This window comes from Calypte anna, chromosome 10 (assembly GCF_003957555.1).
Source record: "Calypte anna isolate BGI_N300 chromosome 10, bCalAnn1_v1.p, whole genome shotgun sequence".
Classification (NCBI taxonomy): Eukaryota; Metazoa; Chordata; class Aves; order Apodiformes; family Trochilidae; genus Calypte; species Calypte anna.
The window spans coordinates 5,879,783-5,895,066 of record NC_044256.1 but is presented as its reverse complement, the minus strand read 5'-3'; the positions used below and the strand labels follow the sequence as shown (position 1 = coordinate 5,895,066).

The following is a 15,284-nucleotide window of genomic DNA, read 5'->3' as shown; positions in this document are numbered from 1 at the left end:
CAAATTGTCTTACTACTTTTTACTGGCTTTAGAAAGCTCTACAGCTGGAATTGAAACAACTTTCTTTTTGAATACTCAGCATCAAATTATTAACCTTACTTGTTTAAAAATATACCAAAACAACCAACCAGAACCCCCCTACGCTCTCTCTCTCTACAGATTTTAATAAGTCTTCTCCTTCTGAGTCCCTCAAACATTTTACATTTCCTACTAACTGTCAGGAACTCCTTTTCTCTATAGCATGAACACATTTGCTCTTGTAAAATCTTTTTTTTGGTCACTATCATTCACATGCCCAAAAATACAAGTACATGTTTGTACTTACCACAATGAATTAATAGTAATAATATTAATTAATAGTAATAATAAAGCAATAATAAATTTAAGGTATCTTAAATTCAATGTTCAATCTACTTTGAGAATTAGGGGCTTGCTTCCCCTCAGAGGTTTTCTCCATTTGACTTCTCTGTCTTAACTTTCATGAAGTACCACTCAAGAAGTAAACAATGTGCTTTTGCTGTACATCTGAAATGTTTTATAAAAAAAAAACACATTAACACTTAGGCCTGTTCCTTTTTATTAAAGTATAATTTCATAAAATAAGTGACTTCAGATTTTTAACATGTCTATTTTTGTATTTAGCCTTTGAAATGCCCCAAATTTTCTAGTGCTGGTATGGTTAAATGTTTCTTATGGATCTTGTGAAATGTACTTAGCTACAGTTGTGACTAAAAAATAAGGTTAGAACAAACTTACAGGGTTGAAGTGTAGGTAATTCTTTCATTCCTCATGGCTTTATGGTAAAACATGGTAAAATTAAGAGCTGGAAAGGGACTTCAATATCCATAACATGAAAAAATTACCCAAGACCAAAACTATAGTTCATTACTAAATATTTTACTGAAAGACAAATAGAGACATCACTAAACGAAAAGAATTTCTTTTCCTCAGTGCTTTTTTAGGAAGTGAGGCAGATGTCAGTAACCAAGATTACACTTGACTAAGGAGAAAGAAGAAATGCTGAAGGAAACCAGACTCACACCAAGAAAAAGCTGAAGAAACTAGTCAGTGAAAAGGCTGCCAAAAACACCAGGACCAGATGGGATGCAGCCTGCAATTCCCAAGGAGCACATGAGATGGAAGGACCATTAGCAAACATATTTAGAAAGTGTGTGACAACAGGGGAATTACTGATGGTCTGAAGAAAGGGCAAATGTAGCAACCACACCATACTCTTTATTATAAGCAGCAGCAATGATACTGGAACTGTGACAGTTTCATGCTGCATGGTACTGTGCAAGCATTAACTGCTGCCATGGCAACACAGAGCAAAGGGAGCAGATGGGGAGCAGAAGGGTCTGTTTAAGGGTAATTAAGATGTGCTTGTTTAGGAAGGGGCAAGTGTTATGCCCCAGCAGGCCGTGTCTGTTCTTAGGAAAAGCTGCTTTTGGTCTTCGAAATTTTGCCACCGGGGATAACTAATTAGCAGATGAATGCTCAACAGAGGAGTCTGGATCCTGACATGGGTGGTAGCTGGTGGCAGCTGGGCCAGGGTAGCACGGAGATGCAGACAGACCAAGACAATAAAAAGCTCTAAGAAGTTTTAAGCTGTAAAAGGGACAGGAAATGTTCATTCTAAATAGATGCTTCATTTTTCACTTCCTTCTCCATTTTCTGGCTTCTTCCTCTTCTGTCAGGTAAATTCTAATAAAATGGCATCAGGGGCAGATTTTCCTGTTAGTTCTTTCCCTATACTAGAGAAGGAGAAAGGGAACTGGCAGCCTTAGGAAAATAAAATACAAACAAACAAACAAAAACCCAGCAAGAGGTGTGACAGCACACTGTTGAATATGTAAATGTTACTGTAAAGTTGCATGCAAAAAGCAATTTGGGACATGAATGCAATCTGTTTACACACTCTACTTACAGACTCTAAAGACCACACTTTCCAGATCCCCAGCTCAGCCCAACATCAGGCACCAATTCATAGCACAAATCAGCAGTTCATACACTGGAAAAACATCCCACAGTACTAACCACTAAACCTGTTTGTTTCCTATACAGTTGGTATGATTTCTTATTAGCATACTTTCAGTTCACTAGCACAGTTATGTGCTAGTTCATCTAGAGGTCATGCTTCTAGAAAAGAGAAAGAAAAACTTTCTGCTCTTGTTTTTAATGCCTAGGTTCACAGTGCAGTCCCCACCAGCTCTGAGAAAAATTTACAGTCTTATATTAGAAGAGCTACTTTATGAACCAGCTTTGGCTTTGGTTTGCAAGTAGAAAAAACTACAGCTTTCCAAGTTTCTTTTCAAAAACAAGAAATACTCAGCATTCAACCACACCACAATTTATCAGAAAATCTGCACTCTTGTACACAAGATGTAGGGTTTTTTACCCAGCATTTTGTTAATCTTTAAATTAATGCTCTCTCAAACAAGGTTGGTTGTCTAATAGCAGGGTTCCTAGAGAACATTTTGATCAGCAAGTTCAAAGAACGCACACGACACAGCAGTGATCAAGGAACATGTTAAATCAGAGTGATATTCTGCATCTCACCTCAGAATCACACAAGTATCAAAGCTTGTGTGACACACCTTTAGATTCTGCCATTCTCCAAAGTGTATTTTTTAACTTCTTTTAAAGTTTTGATTCATTTATGCTAACATTACCTCTCCACTGCATAGATTATCTATTTACTCCAGCTGCCAAAACAAGATCACTGCATGGATGAAAAATAAAACAAACCAACAACTTTTAAATTAAAAAATTTCAATCACATCTTACCTGAAGCTGTGAATTCTGTTACCAGAATTTAAAAGTACATCACTGAAGCTACTCTAGGACCTGAGCTTAGGTAGCACGGCCAGAAACATGTCATACCACAGACCACTTAGAAGTACATGAGAAACTTCCTCAAAGGTATTTCTATGTTTTATGCATCATCTGTTTTCCTAGAGTCTGGTTGGGTTTGCTATATTCAGCAAACCCAATTTATCTCCTATCTAGTGACAGGAGATAAGTGAGGAAACATTTGGACCAATTTTACATAGCCATGCACCTTGTGAGGCAAGTGTATATGTGAATATATTTATTTTAAAATTTTTAGTAAGTTGCTTTGTACATCAAGTATGGGTCTGTAAGTGTATTTAAAGAGTTCAAGCTTTTCACAGGACTTCTAGGAAGAAAATTCCTCCATTTGCAAAAAAATTTTAACAAAGGCCCTTTAGTATTTGACTCATTCTTACCACATGTCCAATCTGAGACCTTGCACCTGATGAGTAGGTTGAACTACTGCTATTTAGGATGACTCCTCTTTTATTTTTCTTAAGTAGTAAATATCCTATCTGCTTAAAAAAAAAAAAAAAAGCATGAAGTAATGGTTTAACGGTTCATTTGGAAGGATAATGCACTGAGAACAGTGTCTTCTTCCATTTAAGACAAAAGAAAGAAACCAGAAAAAATCCTGAAGACCAAATGTAGAGACCAGATTTTTGAGCCTTTAGACCCAGGCTAGTTACTGAAGATATGCACAGATTTGCATGTTCACTGTAGCATGGAACTTTATCTGGAATGACGATTTGATAGGAAATATGAAAAAATAGCTTTTACATAGCTATTCTGAGTAATCAACATCACTTATTATTAAGTGATGTGATGTGTTCACATTAAACGTTGTGTTCACTGACATTCACAGACATAAAAAAATATGCCACTGTACCTTGAAAAAAATATTAAAACTATCAGCTTATTGTAAAAAGCTTTCAGTTAGAAATGTAAAAACATTTTTCTGGGATCACCCAAATGCCATATGGCAACACAGAAGCTTTCTACTCAATTCAGAATCTCAATCTCCTTAGCACAAAGAGACTTACAGTTACCATATACTGTAACAGAAAAAGAAACTACTGCATAGTTTAAAGTTTTGTACAAGGTAATTCCACCTCAGGAGCTACACAAGCTCTCAACAAATTTTCAGAGACTTCCAGAAACCATGAGGAAACAAATTGCTAATATAACATGGCATTTTCATCTTAAGCAGTGCCAGCATTTAGTTTCCAAAGAAAAGACTGTTGAAAGATTTCTCCAAAGCACCATAAATTCTCTGAGATTTGGACACTAAACATATAGAAAGCTTAATGAGAAAACTAATGGAAAATACAGAAAATACTGTTTAAAATAAATTCATAAACAATTTAAAGATCTCCTTTGCCCAGGTATCTATCTAATCTTGTAAGTGTAAATAGTGATTTGATAACAGACACTAATTCTTTATGTATATAAAGGATTTTGTCAACAAGCAACTGATGGCTATCAATGAAATTCAGATAAACTGAATCTGGTGATTCCTTTAAATAACTAAGCTATGCAAAGTCACTTTAGCATAAGAGCTTTTAAGTGAAATCAGACTTCTATACATTAACAACACAGCCAAATTTCCTTAGTGTGTTCACATTTGTCAATCTTCTATTGAATAGACAGCAGTCATGCTAATATCTTGGAATACACAGCTATTCTCAGTTGTGACTTTGGTTCCAAGGTGTTAAGCCATGCAACCACCCACTCATTTCTATACCAATACTACATAACACATTTCTAATCAAGATAAAGTCAGAAGTTAATGATTGATGAGTTAGTATTAGTGTTTATTTATTCTTCAACTTTCTTATTGACTGCAGAAACTAAAAACTTGCACAGACAAGACCTCATCAGTGAAAAAAAATTGCAGGAATACAGTGATGAGCAAACCAGAATCAGTAGGATGAGGGGCTGACCCTGGCTAGCAGCTAAGCACTCACACCCCCTTGCAGTAGGGCACGACCAGAATTGGAAGAGCCAAATAAAAAAAAAACTTGGGAGTCAAGATAAAGATAGTTTAATAAGTGAAGGAAACAAGAAATAAAAAACAAAGCAAGTGATGCAGATAGGGGAAAAAGAGAAAGCCTTGACACTGTGCAAGTAACACTCAAACGACCAATACCACTGGTGTGTTATCAACCCTGTCTCAGTCACAAATCCAAAGCAAGAAAGAAATTGGCACTTTACAGTATTATCAAACTATCACTAGTTTTCAGAACACAACAGATTGTGTACAGTTTAATTTTATAAAACTTTATTCATGGCTTTATGTGATAACACTTTCTTTTTGTTACCACTTTTTCCAGTTCCTGATTTTGTAACACACTGCAAAAGAAGACGTTTATTTTAATTGATTATATAGTTCCTTATAGCACTATGAATTAGGCTAAATAGAAAAGACTGACAATAGGTATTTTCCATGTGTTTTATAGAAGCAAACCAAAGATATATGATTATTAGCATGCTGATGGTACTTCGTGCTATGAAGTTACAAAGTTATATAGTATTAATTGCTTAATCAGAACACTCATCCTGTAAACGTGGGTTCCATTTGCTGAAAAATACTTACAATTAAACAAGGAAAGAGACAATTATACAGGCACTGTAAAACTATCAGCACTGACTATTGCACAGCTTAATCACACACAGGCAAACAACATCTGAAGTCAAAGCTTGCTCTTCAGTGTTGAGGCATTTTTTGTATTTGAGTCCAGAAACCTGACAATTACCTTTTTCACTGGCACTCAATAGTTTGACTAATGTGCTTCACTTTGGGCACATTTATCTTGTCATTAGGCAGCTTTCTACATAATATAGAGTTCATCTGTTGGTAAAAACACCAAATAGTAGATCAATACAAACTGTGATTGTACCTGTCCTTTTTTTCATAACTATAAAAACTGAATTATGGAAAGGGAAGGAAAAAAAAAGTGTAAGAAGCTCCAACATTACTGCTTTAGTTCATAATACTGAAAGATATACCTGAAGTTCTAATTACACTTGTTAAGGCAGGTATTTCCATTTCACACGTTTCATTACATTTTTTTGGGGGGGGACGACTATCTATCTTTAGAGGCAATTGTGTTACAAATGTTACTATGTTACATAAAATTTTTTTTTCCAAGACAACATTTACCTGCTAATATATACTTTGAGTAATTCCGCATTTTCAGTAAGATAGATTTGAATCTAATATTGCTTTCTGTTAATAGGTTAATTGAAACTCTATTATCATGCACATAAAAAGCATAAATTACTTTTGATTATTAAGTAACTACATGAATCTTACAGCACTTACAGCAGAATACATAATACAGCTGAAAATTATTTTGCAAAGAAAAACAGCTACAATTTTGATACATGCTTTTTTGCCACACAGACAATTGGTTCAAAATATTTCTCTGCAGTGCATTTTTAGACAAGTTATCTGCAAGATAAATGCAGACCTACAGTCTGTCTATCTTGAACAATAGTGACCAACTAAGCACTTTTGTGAGTTCAGTGTTAATTTTTAAAACAAATAAACAAATTACTAAAATTACAATGTATTTCATTAAAAGCTTTTAATCCAAGCCACAGTACAGTATTAAGCATATCTAATAGATAGCAGTGCTCACTATTTTTAGCCATCTTTAATTTCACACTGTCCACTGTTATAATTTATTACTTCTAACAGTTAAATTGCTAAACCATATATTAACCCTTTTAAAATGAGATGCAGAATTGTAACAATGTCAAGGAAGGGGCAGTACATGTTTGCATACTTTTACACGTAATATTATGGCTCTCTAAGACTTATAGTACAGAAAAAACTATTATAGTCACCTAGATCATTTAGGTAATAGAACCTCAAAGTTCCAGATTTTTTGTACTAAGTGTTTACAAATAGTAGGATACATCACAGAACCTGGCAATCATCCCCAGAGGCTATTAGGCTTCTACATAAAGGCAAAACCACTGGTAGTTATCCCCACAGAATACTTTAGTCACTTAAAGTCTGTTAAACACAATTAAAAGCCACACTGCCACTCACCACTAGTGAAAGGGGCCTCTTCCATGAAACAACACCAATCAGTCCTGACAACAGCACCTGTAATAAAGAGACCAGAGGCTTATACCAGTGTCATAAAAAAAATTGTAAGCATTAAGATGAAGTTTAATACACAGTCACACTGTATACTTCCAAAGTGATGGAAACAAACTACTAAAACCATTTTCATTTTCTTCTCAATAAAAAATTAACAGAAGTATTACTAAGCTCTTCTTAAAAAAAATTTCAGTATGGCTGCCAGATCCAATTAGTTCTGACCAGACAACAAGAGGTCTTCAAATGTCTTCTCTCCATGTTACCAGGACTAAAGGAAAATAAAAGTTTTGAGTAAATTTTCATGTGGTCTCTTAGAATCAAAAATTCTCTCACAAAAAGAGGACTAAGATCAGATAGTCACAAAACATCCAGGGTATCTAGCTAAACTAGCAAAAGGTTTGTTTTGTTCCACTCAGCCACCAAAAAAAACCATGCTACTTGATCTTATGTTTAACAAAGCCCGGACACACTCAACATTCACTTAAAAACCAGTATTTAACTTACAGATACATTACCCTTTTCACTACAACCCAAAAAAGCAATACACCTAAGCTGTTCTTAGGTACTTTAAAATCACACAAGTGATTTTAGGGTTTACACACCAAAAGTTTTACACAGAGTTAAAAAAAGAGAAATTGGAGCAACAGGTTGAGGGATATTGATTTTGAAGTGTAAGGAAAAAAAAGCAGGGACAAATATTTTTATTGTAACATTAAATTAAAAAAAATTAATACAAATAAAATGCAGAGAAAAGTATGTGACATTTATATCATGAGTTTTCATTATAACTTTCAGTTCATTTGCATAAAGAGTATGTCATACAGTAGCTTATATACTTAGCTGGCCTGATAAAATCATTATTCAGTCCTCCTGCAAGTGCTTAAGATAAGCTCTGATATCATTATTGCTCTCTACAGGCCCTTGAAATTCAAAAGAGAGGAAAACTGAGAAGCTAATTAGTACACGAAAATATATTCAAGGTTGGTTGAAATTAACTCGCCAAAAGGTCACAATTCCCACTACGTAATGCTTTACTAGACATCTTTTGTGTATAGTAATAGTAGAGCACAAAAACTAAAAATGCATCTACATCCAGCCACTGCAGAAGCAATGTACCCTGCACTGGAACCCAGGCTGGAAACTGATGCTTGGTGTGAATGTGGGAGAGGGAGCTGTTGGTTATATACAGAAATGTGGCTGTGGAGTGCCCAGTTTAGGCTTTCACCATGTCTATTTTGAGTCTGTGAGCATGTTTAAAACATTATTTCACAACTTGATGATATCCACAGCTGCTACAGTTGCTGAAAACATCATTCAGGAAGAGAGCATCTTAGAAAAACACACCATTTCTTGGTAAAACCTCAGTGTTAGTTTTTAAGTCAAATACAAATGCAACAGATGAGAAAGCACAAACACACAGTAGAAAGTGAACCAAAACCAGGCTATGGATACCAAGGACTAAGCAGATAACCCCTTCACACAACTGTGCACAGCTTATATTCTACATTTCCCACAGCATGAAAGATAGGTACCGATTACATAATTCTGGATGTTGTCCAAGTCAGGGAAAAGTTAAGAATTCCACTCTTGCAGTTAGTTAAATTTGCTCATACAGATGCCTTAACTTATTATTACTGTATGATAACTGTCTCTGGGCTGATAGTTCTGTAATGTGAAACTGGACTCAAGAAGGTGACAGCATTACTAGTTTGACTGTAGGCTAGACTGCAACATGCTCTCAATTAAATAAACCATTCAGGAAAAAATAAGAAATTGCCTTCCAAAACAGAGTATGTATTGATACTTAAAATGCTCATACATAACCCAGTACTTATCAATTTCAAAACCACATGTTCATAGTCAAGATACCCTAGTGTGCTACCTATGAGCAGCAAATCCTTACTTTCATTTACTACCTCCCTATTAAGCCTCTTCCATTCTTATCTGACAGATCTGTGGCACTGTGCATTCCTGTAGATAGAAGAACAGAGCTGATCATTTTTGTTCAGCTGAACAACTGTGTTTGATCTCTACAGAGGGATTTCAAGCTGAAGAGTTATATGTGTTTTGTTTGGAAATAAAGTTTTGTAGCACTCACCTTAGTGGCTAATTATGCAAAAGGACAAGAAGACAGACCAGTTGATGAACTCTGTGTATGCACTGATGACAGACACTAAAGCTGTGTTTCACATGTATCTTTAATAAGAGTTCACCTCAGCAATGTTGTATTGTAATTTTCCAAACTTCATTAGTCCCCAACATCACTTTAGTTACCCAAATGATTCTTTTGCTTTGAGATGCAGTTATTTCCAGTGCCAAGCACTTTAGACCACAGTACATGAAATTGTATTTAGGAAAAAAAAGCATATGGAGAATGTCCCATACCAATATTTGTTGGAATACACCGAATTACTATCAAAATAGAAATCTCAAGATTTTTCTTGGTCTTGCAGAAAATTAAGAACTTAAAAATAAATAAAAACCCAAACGACCACCCTTAACATCTTTTTTCTCTTCAGTTTTAACTTCTTACAAATGCAATGCAAATATTTAATAAAGAAAATAGGCCCATACTTGGCTGATATGCAAAAGTAAGAATTATTTGAAAATGGTATGTAGCTTGCAGGCCCAAATTCCTTTGTAATAAACGCTCAGCATATCTCATGGCTACTTCAGTGGAAGCAGTAAAACACATACTTGGTTTCTCAAGCTTAAGGGCCAACAAACATAACAAGTGAGTTATTTTTAAACCAGTAATAAAACAGTCATTTCCTAAATATCTCGAGTTCAGCATTGAAAACTACAGGACTTCTCATGTTTTTCAACAATCACTAGCCCCCATGTATTCTGTGCACGCATTTTTTCTTCTTTAAACAAAAAGCAAATTAGTTTGAAAAAATTTAACAACTCGCCTACTTAACTTTGGCAACATATTTCAGAGCCCACACAGCACATTTCTCTAACATCTTAGACCTGATTTGTGTCTTCTGAATTGCAGTGTATCCTCTACTGCAAAATCAAAATAAATGAAAGCTACTAAAAACATGCTCAAAAAACCCACATATTTGCCAGCTTCCTTAAGAAAAATTCCTACAGATCTATGTATCTGTTGACTACAAAACCAGGAAAAAATAAATAGAATGCATTAGTACTGACTTCTGCATCATTAGTAATGCAGTAACATTAGGTATGAGCACCTTCCAACATGTATTTGAAAACTCCATTATCATTAATGCAAGATGTACTCATGTATTAAAAAGATGCATTTATTTCAATAAGCACATAATGAGCCAGAAGAAAAAGTGTTTTACTATGATGGCCAATAGACTTACGATCATAGAAGTATCAGCAAAATTTATACAGCCATAACAGCTAAATTTGTATGTTTACAAATGTGTTTGTATATGCTTTTGAAAATGCAGGCTGTGAATGTCTCTACATAACCTAGAAACCAAACAGCCTAATCACACGTGCACTCCAGGACCTACCAACACTGTCACTGTCCTCATTGGGAATTTTTTTTCAGACCTAGTCTGAAACTTTCTTGTTTCATTTCACACCCATTGACTCTTGTGTCACAATATGCTGCTATAAAGAGCCTGGTATTAAGAAGAACAATAAAGAGGCACATTTACCAAAAAATCTTCCATTTTAATCTCTACCTGGATTAAAAATCTAGCCTGCAAAAATATTACTTGTCATGCTTTCTTAAGGAAAACTTTTCTGCTATTTTGTAATAGTAGATTTGTCAAGCTGGTATGCAAAATAGTCATAGAATTATAAAATGTAAAGTTGGGAGGGAACTCAAGGATTATTTGATCAAACTCTCCTAACATTACTGTTTATGTGAGATGTCCCAGCTGAGACTTAAAACTTTCCAATGTGGGGGAACCCACCACTTCCCCTGGGAGACCATTACAATGAATAGTAAGAAAAAAGGTAGTAAAGCTGGTGTCAAAGAAAGGAATACCTTTATAGAGGTATAGAGGAAAAATGTATACAGCTGTCAACTACATTAAATAAAGAGAGCTGAAATGCAGTTAGGATACCATAAATCACCTCTTCAGAATTTCAGGACTTGCAGCCTTCTGCAACTCAGTTTAATTTTCTTTTTTTCTTTGAAGGCATTGAGGCAATCAGTTGTCAGTACCATAACTCTTCAGCAAGCCCAAGGGTATGTTTACATTTTGTTATTTTATTTAATTTTTGCACTTGAAGTGGAATAAACAAAAAAAATATTCTATGTTGTTGTGAGTTTCTGTATTATTATTTTGTAACTTTTTTCTAGGCATACTCAAATTTTCTATTTTGTGTTTATTGGCTCTGGAAAACTAAAAGCCTTGCTTAGGAGGTCTTCAGGTTATAGGAAAGTTTTGACAAGCATACCTTATGCAAAATAAAGATCTATGTTTCAAACTCTCATTTTGTTGTCATTCTCCAGACACTTTGATTTCAATGCATCTTTTTAAAGAATATGTTTGCAGATGTTGAAGCAAATTGGTTTTATAGGAGAGAAGACCAAAACAGAACATAACAGCAGTTTCAAAAATAAACAAGATGGTTACAAATAAGAGATTGATCAATTGCTCTTCAAATACACTAAGAGCTGAATGACGAATAATCGATTTACATTTGCATTAACAGAGATACAGGTCAGATGCTAAGAAAAACTTACTAAGGCTCAAGACATTTCAGTATTGGTAGAAGAAGGGGTACATTATAGAATTCCCATCACCAGAAGTTGTTAACCACACTACCAACCATCAATGTGGGCCAGGTGGTGCCAGCACAAGCAGGCAGACGTGCAGGGCAGCTGAATGGAGGGCAGAGTAATAAGCAGGCTGCCTAGGTTCCTGTACTGTTGGAAAACAATGAGGGAAAACAGATGCAACCAATATGGTTGGTAAACAAGCTTCAATTTTATTGCGCAATAACTTTTACTTCTATAGTGTTTCTGTGACCACACCCCGGCCACTACACAACAATACAACGTATTTTTGGACACCCGGTGTGTTTACCTGTAGCACAGCGAATCCCTGGTGCAGGTAGCACAGAAGTATGGGCCAATCTCATTGGCCCCTCAAACATGGGGTTGGGCACAGCGAAGGGGTTACATCCCCTACCTTTCCGGAACATTCGAGAGCATTCTAAGATACTGTACCTTCAGAGGTAAATAGCAGCTCTTCCAGCACTAGTATCATCTACTGCTTTCTGTCAGCAAAGCACTACAGCAGCTTTTTCTCTTCATAAGTGCCTGAAATCACTGACACTTCCCAAGATTCCCCTCTCTCCTCTGCAGGAGCAGAGATGGTTGCAAGGTTTAATTTTGCCAAGACAAACATTCCCAGAAGGGTGAGACTCAATTGTACATTAACAAATACAAAGCATGGATATCCTCAGGTCTCCTAGGTCTAGGAATAACTCACACAGAGAGCCTAAACAAACATCTAAAATACCTTCAAGGATGTTTATGTGGAACGTATAGTAGACCTCATAACAGGTATAAAGTTCTTTTGAAAAATGGAAGTATGAAATATCGCAGGATTAATGTCACCATTATCACATTTTCAGAGACTACAGAAGTGTGAGACGTTAGTACCAGAGTACACAATCATCATACAGTAATACTTCCTGCAGCACCTGTAATCCATCAGGGCAAAATGATGGGAAATGCAACACAAGCTATAGGAAAAAGAATTGTGACAGCATGGGAATTAGATAAAAGGAGATAAGAATAGTCTAATGGTAATATTACTCTCCATTCCAATTCCCAGAAAAACAGCAAGGACGGAAATCTCCTGGAGCAAGGGTGATGGGAATGTATTAACAAATATCAGAAGAAAAAGAAGTACTGAAAAATGTATTCCTATATGCATAAATACACACAAAGTCACCTAAACAGATGCAGAACAGTGGCATGATTTCAGAATGGTCTCCCAAAAAAGTAATCCTAAACAGTGGGTGCTAGTCAAAATTATACCATTCAACTGGACTTAAAATACTGCAAAAAACACTCAAAGGCTTGAGAATTTTTAAAACAATAAACACAAGTATTTATTTGCAGATACACAAACTGACTTGGCATGCAGGTATCACTAGAATCCAAGGATCATTCTCTTGTTTGAGGACTACATCACTGTGAATACAATAAGCACAAGTACCACCAGACTTCCTGAAAACACCCATACACTGCAAGATAAATACTAGTCAGTCAGCATCAATCAAAAACCCAACAACTTAAGCACAAAGGTGAGCTCTTTTCTAAAAAGATGCATTATGTTGCAGACTCTGAAACACTGCAACATAGCTTAGTCTCTCTCATTTACCCACCACAAACCTAAAACTAATCTAATTCTAATTGCCATGGAAACAGGAGAAGTAAAAATCCCTCAGTGCTCCACAAGAACAGGACAGTAAAATTACCTACACATTGACACAGCTATCAATGTATTACCAGGATGCAATTTTAATTTCATTTTAAGCTCTAGAGTGAACCTTTTTGTTTTGTCTATATTTTCTTATGAAATATGCTCCATACTCATCACAAATCTAGCATTCTTGTAGAAAAAGAACTAATCCAGAGCATAAATTTTCCTTTGACATACAGAGAAAAACAAGAGCTGATGAAGAACATACACATCAGAATAATATACTTTGCAATTATGAATAAAAATAATACATTTTGTATTTTTTATTCTTCCAAGTGGTTCAGATCTGTTATACTCAACTTCACTACAATATGCAAACTGTATTAAAAGCAATGGGCAGGGATTTAGATAAGATATTAAGTACAGAGCTGATATGTCAGTGACTCGCAATACAGTCTTAACTCTAATCTGTTTTTTATTAAACACATTCACAGAACACACCATTGCATTATTTTATACCCCTTGTAATGTAAGCCATGAATATTAGTGAGCCGCACAGCCATAAGCATAAGAGTATTTAAACAGAAAAGAAACTATGCAGTTTGCAACCAATTCTCCACTTTCAAATTTATTACATCATTTATTGATAAATTTGAAATCAACAGATGACTGAAGACCTAGCTCAGCATAAGAGGTGTGAAAGGTGAACAGCTTTTACCCTGAATAAGAGCTATCAATATAGCGTAAGAGATCATGTAAGAAGTGTTTGTGGCAATTTCCATTTTGGACAATACTCTAATTAAAACAATGGTCCTCACAAAGCTTGAGCAACTTCCTTCCTCCAGAATGACTGATGAACACAAATAACACTGATAATTTTGAGTAACACCACAAGCAACGCTATTGTGCAACCAACCACTGAACACTCACATAGTGTTCAAAATTAAAGCTGAACCAAATAATCCTTTTACAAATATTTGACTGAAGAAAATAGCTGCCCACACACGCTATCCAACATCTTTACAAAACCTCAGACCAAGTGGATAGCTTACCAATCCTTTGAAGCAATGCAGTTGTACTGAGGCAGCAGTCAAAAGCCTAATTAAAATGCAGTGAACCAAATAAATCAGTGAAATTAGAAGCAGTTTGTCCAACATGATAGGTACAGGTATTGTATATTCAAGTATTGATGTTCTCATCTGAATATTTATTTTCTTGGTCTGTATGTGTACTCCACATAATAGAGTACAAAGATGATTTCTATGAGGAAAAAACCTCCAAGCGTAACAGTATTCTGAATTTATTTTCCAAAAATGTTGGTATATTTTTAATTTATTTCATTATAGTCAATTTTTTTCATTGGCTGAGAATGTGAAAACTATCTTAACTCCAGTAACAAAAGACTCCATGATTTTTCCATTAAACAGACAACACTATTACCCAGCTATGAGGACCTGACTTACACAATTTTCATTTTCTGTTTTAGTTACCGCCCTAAAATATGGTATCATGTCACTGTGACACAGAAAAATATTGTGATAAATCTATTTAGACATTTTCTAATCTGTTTTCACACCAATCTTGACTTGAATCACTGACTCAGTACAGAGTATTATTCTAGAAATGTTGTTTTCCAGTTACCTTAGGAAATTGCTAATCAGATTTCTGCTGCTGGGCTCTTACAATAATTATAAGAATGAAGACAGAGATTGCTTTAGATAACTGAAATGAGACAATGGCTCTTTCAATTACTGACACAATTTCTCATGGGATGACAGCTGAGGGGCACTGTAAAGTGATCTAAACATAAAGAATTACAGTATTTTCTTTGCCTCAAACCCAGAAGACCTTCCAAATGCAGTGTTTCTGCACAGCACTATTACACAGTAAGCTCCAGACTTCAGTTCCATAGATTGTTTGAGGCTATATTTTTAACTGCAGTGCCACAAGGTCACAAGAGAAAGGTTAAT

The 15,284-nt window shown here is 35.3% G+C and overlaps 1 protein-coding gene across 4 annotated transcripts in view; it reads right to left on the bottom strand.

Annotated features, from left to right (window-relative positions):
- Positions 1–15,284, bottom strand: part of FAM189A1 (family with sequence similarity 189 member A1) — a 97,705-nt gene that overhangs the window by 55,133 nt on the left and 27,288 nt on the right. For all 4 annotated transcript variants that reach the window (XM_030457175.1, XM_030457172.1, XM_030457173.1 and 1 more), the window contains exon 2: positions 6,893–6,949. In XM_030457175.1, coding sequence (XP_030313035.1) covers positions 6,893–6,949 — 57 coding nt within the window. The remainder of the gene's footprint in view (positions 1–6,892; positions 6,950–15,284) is intronic.